Source organism: Schistosoma haematobium, chromosome 1 (assembly GCF_000699445.3).
Source record: "Schistosoma haematobium chromosome 1, whole genome shotgun sequence".
Lineage (NCBI taxonomy): Eukaryota > Metazoa > Platyhelminthes > Trematoda > Strigeidida > Schistosomatidae > Schistosoma > Schistosoma haematobium.
The window spans coordinates 10,821,505-10,835,406 of record NC_067196.1 but is presented as its reverse complement, the minus strand read 5'-3'; the positions used below and the strand labels follow the sequence as shown (position 1 = coordinate 10,835,406).

The 13,902-nt window shown below is 34.7% G+C and overlaps 1 protein-coding gene across 1 annotated transcript in view; it reads right to left on the bottom strand.

Moving 5' to 3' along the window:
- Nucleotides 1-9,025: 9,025 nt before the first annotated feature.
- Nucleotides 9,026-13,902, bottom strand: part of MS3_00010051 (uncharacterized protein) — a gene marked incomplete at both ends in the record, with an annotated part of 121,487 nt that continues 116,610 nt past the window's right edge. The window contains one exon of the mRNA XM_051218385.1: nt 9,026-9,081. Coding sequence (XP_051073124.1) covers nt 9,026-9,081 — 56 coding nt within the window. The remainder of the gene's footprint in view (nt 9,082-13,902) is intronic.

Sequence of the window (13,902 nt, the reverse complement as noted above, 5' to 3'; positions counted from 1 at the left end):
TACACGAGATCGAAATTCTTGAATTCAGTTCCTAATGATGTAGTGGATAGGAATTGATGAAGAGTCCAACACCAGGGTGAAACAGATGCCTAGTGTTTCCAGAATTTCAATCGTTGTCTAATTTAGATTGGTTGGTGATCCTACTAAAATCCAATAAGTTACGAATGCATTTTGTTTAATTATTTTATTATTTATTCAGTGAACAATAGAGACATTAAATTAAACCTTCCGGAGGATTAAACACAATTGCTTTATAGACTGCATTCAAACGATCCTGAAATCACTTAGAATGGACTATATGAATTATATATCATTCAACTACTGCCCTGATTATGATCCTAGATTCAATACTGCATTGAAATGACTTTTCAAACTGTCAAAATTCCCAAATACGATCGAGCCAGTTGCCCATCGATTTTATGTTTATAATGATTCTCTTACTGATGTCATTTACTGGGATCTATGCTAGGAAAGTAAATACTAACATATTCACAGTGTAATCCGAAGGTCCCTCCTTAAGTTTGATAATGAACGTTATTCAAAAAACAACAGAAGAAAAGATTGGACGCATATTTCGTTATTTTAAAGTTTGATTGACTGATATCTCAAAGCATAAATGATGCTCGAATCATCATTATCAATAGTAGTAGTTATAACAATGACTGCTAACCTTGACAGACTCCGAATCAGCATTATGTGTGAAAATAAAGCCGTCATCAATCAATGATTTTTCTGCTTTATGACACTTGACATCTTGATGTTCCGAAGCTCTTTGTTTGCGTCTATGATCAGTGTTTCTGGAGTAATAACGCGATGTCAGATTGTCATTTAAATGGTCTTCGTAACTATTGTATTTGTTGAGAGTATAGTTTTTGGATTTTAAATTTACTGGAGAATCCTATGTCAGAAATGAAAAATAAAATAAAAGAACGACGGAATTAAAAAGGACCAAAGTTTTTTACGTATTTGAGGAAAATAAGAAAGGTTTATAATGAAGGTTCGGTATGTCGATGGGACAGTAAAACAAAAGTGTGAGGACAGTCCACGGGTGAAGAAGAATATTCCAGAATCCCTACATGTAGCTTCTTTATCGGACAAATGCTAATAACACCCAGTATGCGGCTTGGAGGACTATAATGATGATTTCGTTCTTACTAAAAACTATAAATACCTGGCAGTTTTGTACCATAATCGACACTGTTTGGAATAGCATTCCTTTCACTTGCCTTATGTTTTCTCATTTGCGACTTGGGAGTGTTCTAGAGTTCGAAGGCTCAAGTTATACACGGTATATTAAGAATCTAAGCTCTAGATATAACAACTGGCGGCGAGGTTAACTTAGTAAGATGTCATTTACCTTTGACCAATTTGAATCCTTGTGTCAAGAAAAACGTCACGATTCATATCATAGAGGCTGAGATTGGTGTTCTTGACTTAACAGATAGGGCTAGGCAGGAAGAAGGATCGATAAGGACTCTAGACTGCTCGTACGGGTTTTATCCGTCATTGGACCAGTCGATAAATTACTGTTCTCTAATTGGCGGTGTCATTACATTATACATTGATAGGTGCACAAACCCACAAGTTATAACAAAAAGGTAAATACTTGAGGACTGTTTTTTTTTACAGATAGATCTCAGCTTTAGAACCATTGAAAGCTAGGAAAGACTATAGATGTTTCCTTTTAAGTTGAATATCTTCAGTAATGCACTTACAATAACCTAAATGTGATTCAACTTAAGTTGCTGATGTCTCGAGACAAGTGTGCTACCTTTAAACGATTGGTTCGAAATTCAACGGTCCATAGTTGCCGTATAAACTTAAAACAACCATGTAGATATAAATGAATGAAGAATGTTTCAGTAAAGAGATATCTTTTATAGTGAATTCATTATCTAAGTCAAACTATTGTAAATATATACCTTTCTTTCACAATTATAATAACATTAATTTATTAAAGATTATAATAGAGAAGCAAAATGTACAAAAGCGTGAAAAAATATTATTCTTTTCAAAGACTATAAATATTGAATGTCTGTCAAGAACGTCACAGGATTTCGACACACGAAAAATTGTGAACATGATTTGTGTTACACAAGAAGATAAAATATTGAAATTAAATTAAGTCGGTTAGGGCTGAAAACGTTTTTTTAATAAATTAGAAGAGTGTTATAATCAAAGATGGTGGTTAGCAGGTACGTCAAGTTGACGAGTCCCAAATAGGACGAAACGCGCATCTTGGATTCTACTGTTACCCACAATCCATCTTTGCTTATAATGCTTGTGAATTAAGTCAATATCAAGGCAATCCGCACAGTATGCACATATGTCAATAAGAGACTGATCAAATACAGTCCTAAACATTAATGGGAAGATTCAAACAAACAATACAAAATGAATTTAGAAAAGTGTTCGTTTTTAAAAATTAGGGGTTAAACCCATGTCAAATATGAAGAGATTGAATAAGTCTTTTTCGTATACATAGTCCTAGTTTTTCTAAATTTACAGAGAAAGCTTCAGCAATGTAAAAGAGTTAGAAGCCCAAATATTCAACGAAAAGAAGTCAATTATTCCACATAATAGGACGTTTCTATCCGATGCCTTACATTCAACATGATGAGTAATCTAATTAAAAAAGATAATTTTATATCTAGTGTTATATACTGCGTCAGTCTCTAGTTGTTCTGGGAAAGTTACATAACATGAAAGTCAATAACAATCAAGGGGATAAGTAAGTTTGTTATGGAGGGGTAAATATGTAATTCAGTAATTTAATTACATTTTCTAAATTAATCAGTTTAGTTTGTTAATATTGTATATACACACTAAATAGAATTATTATTATTATTATTATTATTATTATTATTATTATTATTATTATTATTATTATTATTATTATGTAGATTATAGTACGAGTTTTTGATGAGTAGCAACTTTATGAGATTCATTTTTTCGAGATGTATCTACGGGTAAATTTATACATATATACCCTAAATATTAACGTTTACTACAATGATTTGAATGTGTTCATACAAAAATCGTTCAGTAATATTCGATCATATTAAGATGTAAAACGCGATCAAATGAAAATCAATAATATCGATCAAACAGTTTGTTTTTAATAACACATATATATGAAATTGATGAATGGGTTAGGATTAAGGATAGATTTTGAGTAAATTTCACCCAGCATTATCAGACAAATGTGCGCTTTGATAACGGTAACTCGAAAACATTCACGTAGTGAATGATGTGACTTTATGGTTTGACTGAGTTGAATGAATAGATTAAAATAAGACGTTTTAGGCTGTGAACTATCACTTTGGTCATTCCTTCAAAAGTTAGCAATGGTAGTAGTTATATTAGTAAGTAGGTAGACATAGGCTGATTAGAATTTAATAGTCCGATATCTTCATTCTATGGTCACTGCTGTGATTAAGCACTTTGAAATATTTGGTTTGAAATTATATACTACGTACAAATTATTTAAGTAGGAAGAATTTGTGCACCAGATGAAGTAAGATGACCTTCATTCACCCGACTAAAAAGCTTGATATCTCTTCATAATAGGTGGAAATTCGAAATAATGGTTTTTAATATACGATAACAGAGTGGGAAAAAGCTGAATTGGATAAACTATAATTATACCGGCAAATGGTTCGAATTATTTATTTTGGTTAGTTTTTTCAGAGAGTTAGTATTCTACGAGATAGGGTCGCTAAACCCAACCCCAACCCTCCTCCTTTATCCGAGCTTGGGACCGGCAGCAGCCCCAAAGGGTCTGTCAACCAACACCAAGTCCAGAATTTTCAATACAAATGTCAAAACAGTTCTACTGTATGGGGCGAAAACCTGGAGAACTACGAAAGCCATCATTTAGAAGATATAAGTGTTTATTAACAATTGTCTACGCAAAATATTTCGGATCCGTTGGCCAGACACTATCAAGAACAACCTACTGTGGGAGAGAACGAACCATATTACAATGGAGGTTGATAGGACACATATTGAAGAAACCACCCAACTATATCACAAAGCATGCCTTCACTTGGAATCCTCAAGACCAAAGAACACATTATGCCGAGAAATAGAGAAAGATATGAGAAGAATGAACAAAAATTGGATAGAACTAGAAAGGAAGGCGAAGGAAAAAGCGGGTTGGAGAATGCTAGTCGGTGGCCTATGCTCCATCGGGGGAAACAGGCGTAAGTATACCGGTAAAACTTGGAAATATACTACATCAAGACTGATAATGACAATACATTTATGGAAACAACACGTTGTCTAAAATCGCCTTAGTCTTGAGTCATACCTATTTAAGTAACTAGTACTAGTAGTTTGAGACGCAATATGCTTATCACAATATTGTGAATGAAAAGAAAACTTAGTATTACTCAACCAACCACATAGAAGTGTCAGCAGATGATAGCTATAATGATATCAATAGCTCTTTTTATGAAAAATTAAGTGTAACACTAAAACTACGAGAACACAAGAAAAAGAGCTCTAAATATAAAGTTATCTAGTATGAATGAGAAGTAAAACTGCCATAAAAGGTGGGAAATAAACCAAATACTAGGAATGACAGGTTACTCAGCAGGGATGGCAAATCGATTGATGAGGTAGTAAGTATGTATTAACTGAGGTGATTTGTACGTGTCACGTACGCCCGAAAGAAAACCGAGGAGACCAAACTAAAACATGCCATCAGTTTAGGAAGTCATTGGCAACTGGACAGAGCCATGTTAACAGGTGTTGATTACTTGTTCATCGTAAACAAACGTTAAAGACTTTGAATATGGCTCGAAATCGTATGGTATAATACGGGTGCATCCACTTTTTGTCTAACATTAAATTCTAAGTGTCCGAATTCTTCATAATTTCCCTTATTTCACTAATTTATATGCTCTTGAATTGTATCTTCGACGACTAATCTTCCCCAATACCACTAATACTGTTACCACCTCAATTACTCTGAAATTTGGTCTGACTGTCATCTCTCTGTGCTAACAGGGAATGGCAACTTGGACCGATGTACATGCATACAAGGCTCTAGGTTGCGACTAACTGACTGAGGTCCTACTACGATAGGGAATTCGGTTAGAGTGGTAGTACTGAAAACAGATCACATTGATCACAACTGACCTGCGTTCTTATTCATTTATTTATTTTAACAAATAGATATTGGTACAAGGAGGCACCAAATACATATACGCCACACAAATCTCATTCGATATGTGTGAGGGCTGTGATACTGCCCGGGTGCCCAAACCGAAGCAGGTAATTTTCCTAGGGGGCCACTCCCCGAGCCTTCGACATGAATGTCTGATCCACAAGGCAGTGAGGCATTGTAAGGAGATGCAGTCCCCTGTAAGCCGGTGACCCCCAAGCTGCCAACTTTGGGGAAAATTTGATCGATTTTGGGAAAGCCGCTATAGTAAATTTTGGGGAAATGAGACGCAAACCCCAAAATTTCCCCAGACCTGGGGAAATCCCCAAACATTGGGGAAGCTTCCCCAAAGCTGGCAGCTTGGGCCAACAATTGGTCCATACACCATTTGTTCCCTCAGGATACTGGAGCCCATGTGCACCATTGGTTTGGAATCCGGTTAAAGCGCCGGACATTCGCTCTTCGTCCTCTCATTTTCGTAAACACCCACGCCACGAGAAGGCAGTGAGTAGGACTTCCCTGGCAGAGGCTATATACGCGTGTCCATGTGAGAGCATTTGGCGAGGTAGAGCGGACTCTCCCCACTCTCGGCCGTACCAGGGCATTTTTCCAATAATCATTATTACTACCACTAACGATTAATATCTAGCTTCATCTTCTTTCACAAAGCACGTAACAAACTGACATGATGAAATGTTTCTCATTATTGACTGAAAGCATGTTGTAGGCTAGATTTTCGACCACGTAATGTTTGTACCTTGTGTCAGGTCGAATAACAGGTTTCACTAGCTAAGACTATGAGATAATGTCATCGAAATTTTAACAGAGCCCAACCGAAGCATCCGACATTCCCGGACCACTGTGAAGAACCTGCGCTATTCACTTTGAATATCTGAAGATTCAGTCTAAATTTATTGTGAACTATCAGGATTGAGAACAGAATAGACAATCCTTGACTGCAATCCACTCTACTTTTACTTGTTTGCCAGAACGCGAGAAGTAGGAATCATGCACCGTTGTCGTTTTCTAGTCTTTGTAGACTAACCTCTCCCCGGATGATGACAAACCAGACTTCTAATAAAAGCCTTCTGACCTCTCTTACCAGGCTCTGATTGCGACAAGCTGAGAAATACTTTTAGCGTTATCGAGTAGCAAATAGACAGTGATAAGCATTAGATGCTATTGTCTTCAAAGAACTGCTTGATTCGAACAAACATAAGCTTAGAACATAAAGAGAGGTTTAACCTGACGACTGTGAAGACAGACACAACGACGAACAAAAATGAGTATCAGTAGAGACAGAAAAATAACATAAGATAAACCTCTCCGATGTCATCCACAAGATAGGAGTGACAAGAACATAGCCAAGCACTTGGTCAACAATACTTCAACAGCTGTTAACACAACAGCGGTATCCATCAGTACCTAAAAGTCTAGGCAAGACCAATGGATTTCTGTAAACACTACCAAATTTATAGCCGTCTGAAAATTACTCAAGCAATCACGAAGAATGGAGTTAACTCATATGCGAACTGGTAACAGGTCAAGATGATGAGTAGCGTTGGAGAACAAAAGTAATAGATTGAAAGGGCAACAGGGTCATACCCTAGGTAGCACCAGATTGCTGTTGTGGTCAATAAGACAGGTACTGATAGGCTATCTGACAATTAAAATACTTAGTTATCAGACTCATTCATAGACCAGGTAAATGTTGAGGAACAGTTCAAATAGCTTTAAGCTACCACTTAATTCACATGTTATACTCACTGCCACTCCCACCTGGTAACTCCTTCAGTGGGTATGCACGTGACACTTTTCAACCCGATAGATATATGGGCGAAATCCAAAGTAGGCTATATGATGAAGGTTTCTATAGCTGTAAACGGAAAATGTAGCTACATGATTGGTTGCTGCGCAGTTATATGGTTGATGGGTCGTTAACTTAAACTACCTTCGAAGTCTTAGCACCGCTTCGATAATATCGTATAGAGTTGTCTATCGGGATATATACACACATCTTGGCGACTCATTTTATAGCAACGAAGCTAGTTCTGAAAGGGGTCACTACTAAATTTGGCACGGATTCTAGGATAAGAGACCGACCGATACGAATGAAGCAGGTTACGTATGTCCATGCACTCAAAGAGCAAAGTTATGAGGAACGACACGAAGACGAGATGTCCGTAAGAGCATGGGAGCTCAAGCATTGAACACCCGGACACATCTTATGAGCAAGTAACCATTATTAGCAACCTTACAGAAATCATTAGCCAGGCTTGATTGAGAAATATAGAGCTGAACCTAAAACAAGATAACTGTGCTAGGGATATATTAAACACGATGTACCCATAATCACTAAGGTTGTATTAACAAATGTTGAAAGTGCACTAAACAAAAGTCGTGATAGTTTAGTAAATCACATCGAAAACATACCTCTGACACTGCTGAATAATATTGTCTGCTGGGAGGCGCGTTTGCCGTATTGTTCACGTTTGGAATCTGAGAAGACCAATCATCATTTCCAATTCGTGAATAGCACTGTCGCAACCAAGAAGACCTGTTGTAAACAGTCAGTAACTTTTGCGAATGACGACGTCTTGACTTCACAAACCAACCGACCAGCAACAACGCGATCGATAGCGCCAATAGAGAGCCAATCAAACCTAACAATGCGACGACGACAGGCTGTGCACCCGAGTACGATACGTACGGAGCTAAAGGAAACCAGACAGCTGTGAAAGCACACATAACAAATACCGCTATGGAAGTGAATAATATTACCACAATAACCATTAAAAGATCTCCCTACTAAACCCATCCAAAGCCAAATAAAAAACCCCATAATAAACGGATGGCGATACACGTTTATTAATGAAGATAATGAAGAATAAATAAAATACAATCTGAACAATCAGAAGTGGCATATAGTAGTAGTTAAGGAAATACAAGATGTATGTGAAACAAGTATGGAACATATGTACAAGCTAATGCGTAACAATGATAAGAATCAACTATAAAAATAATTCACATTTATTTCTTTGCAACTTTTTTCGGGGTCTTCTTTGCCACTGGTTTCTTGGGCTTCACAGTCTATAAGAAAGAAAAGAATATTTCTATGAATTCATATCCATTCGATGTGCTTAAGGTCATAAATCACACACGTATAATTATAAGATCATAAGGAGTCAAGAAATCATTTGACTTACTTTTGGTTTATGTGGCGATTTCGCTTTCTTTGGCTTGGCGGCGGATTTGGGTTTGGTGGCTTTCGGTTTAGAAGCAGCTGGTTTACTTGCTGGACTGGTAGTTGATTTGGGTTTGACAACTTTTGGCTTCTTGGTAGATGCTTTCTTTGGAGTAGTTTTCGGTTTTGAAGTTTTAGGACGTGCAACTTTTTTCGGTGTCACAGTTTTATCTGCAAGTTTAAATGATCCAGATGCACCAATTCCTTTAGTGTGAACAAGTTTTCCCGATTTAACACCAGTAACTAAAGCACGACGTAGATGACTTTCTGCGCGATCATCGACTTTGTAATTAGTTTTGATATATTTAGCAATAGCTTGACGACTTGATCCACCACGTTCTTTCAGCTCTTTGAGGGCTTTCTTTATCATGTCTCCATATGGAGGATGAATTGATGGTGCTTTTTTTGATTTTGCAGATTTTCTTACCCCAGTAGTCGAAGGGGCAGCAGCTAATGAACTTCCACTAACACCAGAAACAGTCATTTCAAACTAACTGGTTAGACAGACAGGTCAGAAATTTTCGCTAACTCTCGTTTAACGCTTATTTATATAGTTTATTTTCCTGACCATAACGTAGCATAATTCAATCGGAGTGCGTATGTCACTTCTATTACACAGCATAAGCGATTAATACCTCGGTAGGGTGAATAAAAAAGCTTATAACTTCTAAACAAAAAATCATAAAAATATGATTAATACATCGTTATAGAGCTAACATTCTGCGCTTTCAGGCAATATTAAAATCATTGAAATTAATTTATAAATCTAAGAGAAAATTAGTGAAGAATCTGAATTTTTTATAGTATTCCTTCGTCTACATCACTTTGATCATTAATAAATTCCCCCAAAAATAAAAAAATTGGAACTAAATTTTGTATTCTTATAGAGGCCTTCCTTGACATTACCAAAATAGTAAAAATTGTACGATAAACTTATAAAATGATAGAAAATTCTTACGAAAACTTAACATATGCTCACAAAAAATTTACCATGGAGACTTTCAATCCTGAAAAGAAATCGTGAATATTTTATGGAACCTTTTGAAGAAAAACGTTCAAAAACCAGAATATAATAGTTAACTGTCATAGTAATATGTGTATATAGTCACAAGCTGAAAATCATCCAGGAACCTTGAATTTTCAAGACTGGAATTCAACCTCTGCTATTATAAGCATATCTTTAAATGTCGATAGTAAATTCATAGGAAATAAACTTTAACTTTAGTAATCTTTTTACTTTTTCTCATTCATAACATGATAAAGAAGGTATGTCTTAGACAAGAAAGTGTAAAGAACTATTATTTACCAAAGGATCCTCATAGAGAGTCCAAATATATGACATTTCTCTATTTTATGATAAAGGCATATCATTTTACTAGAATTTCATGAAGTGAATAAACAATTTACTCTATTTTGATTCAAAATAAGATTTTGAATAAATTCTATGAAGTATTTAGGAAGAAATTTCACAGATTTTTAGGCATCATAAGCAAATAACGTAGGAAGTGAAGAGTTTTATATTCAATATCAACTCATAATGCCTGTATCATAGCATGCGAGTAGAAAAGCCAAGAACGAACAAAATACCCGCGGCATACAGGTTTTCACACTGAGTCATCAATACTTGGAACCTGCTGCCCGAAACAGTGGTGTCCGCACCTTCAATTGACTCTTTCAAGAGAAGACTGGACACTCACAGAAGCATACTAGAAAAGGAATAATATAGGACGTAGGCCTTCTGTCCTTACTACACAAATCTGAAATGAATATGTAGGTACATGTAATAAATGTTTCAAACGTATACACCTAGATAAAGTACTTCAACTTTAATAAGTATCATGAATGAATATCTTTCGAAAAGAAATCATTTAACTGAGTTATTCTTAAGAAGATTCACAGTATTTATGGAACTCAACATTTTCTTAAATTCTTTCAGAATCGTTCCAGTTTATTTACATACATATTAAAATTTATAAACTATATAATAATATAATGCAAATACCCTAGTGGTGTACATTTAGAGTTTTGACTGAGTATATGTGGTGTTTGTAATCGGTTGTACATCTTCTTAAGTTGATCCTGAGTCTGTCCGACATTGTATTGGATAAAAACTCGGTATTATCTAAAATACACTCATTAGTATTAGAATTAACAACTGAAATCGGAACAGACTCACCTGGAATTGTATGCAATCAGCATGTCGGTTTTGTACTGAAATCATGAATATCTAGAATTTGAACCATAGATTTTTCAACACTATCCAAGACGTACAACCGATTACAAACACCACAGTATATTAGAACAAGATGAGGGTTGGGGTAAATGAACTCTGAACAAGAACTGAGAGGCATAGAAATCTATTCACAATTACTTCCTCACACTTTTTTTGACATATCTCAAGAATAAGTAGAATTGTCTGTTATTCATTTTATGGAACTATTCTCTTCAATGCATTCTAATAGATTTTTAACCGAGATCATATACAAGTATAGAAATTTGTAAATAGAAACAGTTGACGATTACACTTTCAAAAGTCAATTTTTAACTAAATAAGAACTTTCGTCTAAATTTGAACGAATAGTTTCACAATATTTGGGCGCCGAGTTAATGTGAGTCATTAAAGAGGAAGAATATATATTTGAAAAATCTCAGCGAAAGAATTTGAAGTAAATCCAACGTTTCGCCTGGCAATCTGATCCAAGCTTTTTCAATGAAAATATAATCAAACAACAAAATTTTGTTATTGGACCAGATTGCCAGGCGAAACGTTGGATTTACTTCAAATTATTTCGCTGAAATTTTACAAATACATTCTTCCTCTTTAATGACTCAATTGTTAACTGTTTATAAAAAAATGAAAATAAATTACAGTTTTTTTCCCTAGAAAAATAAAACTGTTGATCTAGTTAGCTATCATGAAAAGTATATCGTTATCTTCTTTGAAATACTCGAAAATTAATCGATGGATAAATCGCTTGATGAATATGATTTTTCAAGTCAATATGAGGAATGTACAAATTAGTGAGCTTGAAAAAAATTCTTATCATGTAATAATCATGTTTAACCGCCCCAATACATGAAATAAATTTGACTGATAGGAATTCAACGATTTATCTAATAGGTACCTGTTTCCAAAACACTAAGTAGTTACTTGGATTCTGTTTCGACAAAAAAAGTAACAAGTTCACTATTACGTTATATACTTATTGTTCTGAAATCACGAAAGAAATATATAGTTTGATTTGAATACTTTTATTTGTGTTGTCTGTTCTGATCTTGATGATCTAATTGTTAAGCTTTCATTACCATTCTGGACAATATAGTCATTGCTTACTTCAGACTTACTTCTATATAAAACAAAGGAGTAAACAATGACAAATTTAAGGTCAATAAGAACCAATCAACGTCGAAGTGTACAGAACAAGCTGTGAAATGCATATGGAGAAATTCAAACACTTCACTCCTATCTGAAGTTTGTGCCGATGATGTCGTTCAGAAGAAAGATGAAAGCTCCACGACCAAACCATCCAGCTCAGAGAACAAAACTCCATCAAAATAAAATAAGCTTTAACAATATTACTCTGAATATACTTAATTTCGAGGTGGTACTGATTAACTATATGTTGGGTGAATGATTTTGGTAAAGTTGTGTTCTCTGACTTATGTAGTTTAATCATGAAGAATTCATTATCGTCCTTCTAGACAACATCTTCAGTGCTACTGTTTAAAGTTCCTATGGATGACGTTATCTAGAAAGAGAATGCATGGTTTATTATTGAACCACTCAGCTTAAAGAACTCAATTTCAATATTTAAAAAAACATGAGCACATTAGTTCAGATTAATGGTAGAGATGAGATATGAACTTTGCAAAGATTAAAACATGTACCCAACAAAACTGTTGATAGCTTTACGCTGAATAAATTTTGAATATCTATGGCTATTGGTATTTTATTGATGCATTTATTTACCTAGAAGCCTATTTGCCATATGTCGGTATCTATCGGTATAGTACTGTCATGTTTATTAAAACGATTTACCAAAGAATTCAACTAAAAAGATCAAATCAAGATCAATCCTAAATATCAGTTTAACCCAAAATCTGGAAACATATGCTCTCATGTATATCGAAATATTTGTTTAGCTAAATGTCATTGATTTTATGTTACACGTTCCCATGGAGTATACACATGTCCACATACGTTTTGTCCATCTGTGAAAAACGCTGAAAGTAAACAATTACAGTAACTAAGTTTCTGTGTTATATTAGAAGGCACCATCCAAATAAAAATCATTTTTAAGAGACTAAATTATGTTAAATTTTCTTCTACAATCCTTTTGTCAGCCTTAAATGACAATCCAGTATAAGATGATATTATTCAAGGTGAGTAAACTTAACTATCCATCAAATAAACAGATAACTAACAATTGGAATAAAAACAGACTGAGGTCGGGATTCATTTAACTTTTTAGTGTAAATAATTTAAAACTGATTAGGCTTGTTAGGAATATTAATTTTACACATGAGTGTATCAAACGGATAACGTCGTTTGCAACGTTTTCAATGTTCAATAAGTACCTAGCTAGCACTTGTACTTATCTTTCCATTTATTAAGTAAATGAATGATGTATATTAAAATGTAATCTTCATTAGATATTTCATTTCAAACTATAACTAACACAATATTTGTATTTTTCATCAGAGAAGTTGGACTACTCTACGATGATATGTTCATAGAAGACAACTGTAGACAACTCTTACCTGTTGAAATGAAGTCGTTTATAAATATTCTACTCTAATCTACAACACTCAATTACCAAATAAACGGAAAAATGGCCGAAAATGTTGAATAGAATGCAGTTATTGAATGTTGAACATGTTGAAGATAACGGCAAACAAATAAAGTTACTTAAAATAAAATGAATTCATTGATGAGTTCAGAGACAATCAGGAACTCCAACCGCTGTTTAAGATAATTGTGAAGACCTCAACCAGTGAACCTACACCTACTCACACAATTCATTCCAAAAGTCAATGATTTTTTGACTGTGTTATGTCTTGGTTTGAATATCTTTGTCATTCATCCAACCTAATCCTTCACCATCAAACATTGGTCATTGATTTAGACAGTGGTTGAGCATACGTTAGACATGTCCAATCACTTCACATTTTTTCTTACAAGTTATTTATGTATTTTATATGCAAACGAGTGTAGTGAAACATAATTCTTTTAGGGTACCACATTTTTATTATACCAAGTTAATTTGTCGTCAAGAAAAAAAGGGAAGTAAACAATCACACAACTTCAATAAACTGTATAGAACTATAAAGTGTTTTACAGGTAGCATTTGTCACAGATTGTTTTTAGTCGGGTCACCACTATGAACCAGAGGAAATCAGACAACTGTTTTGTCCTTTTGTTTGACTCTTTGGTTGTCTAGTGGTTAAATGATGCTTCACAAACCTGAATATCCTGAGTTCAAGTCAC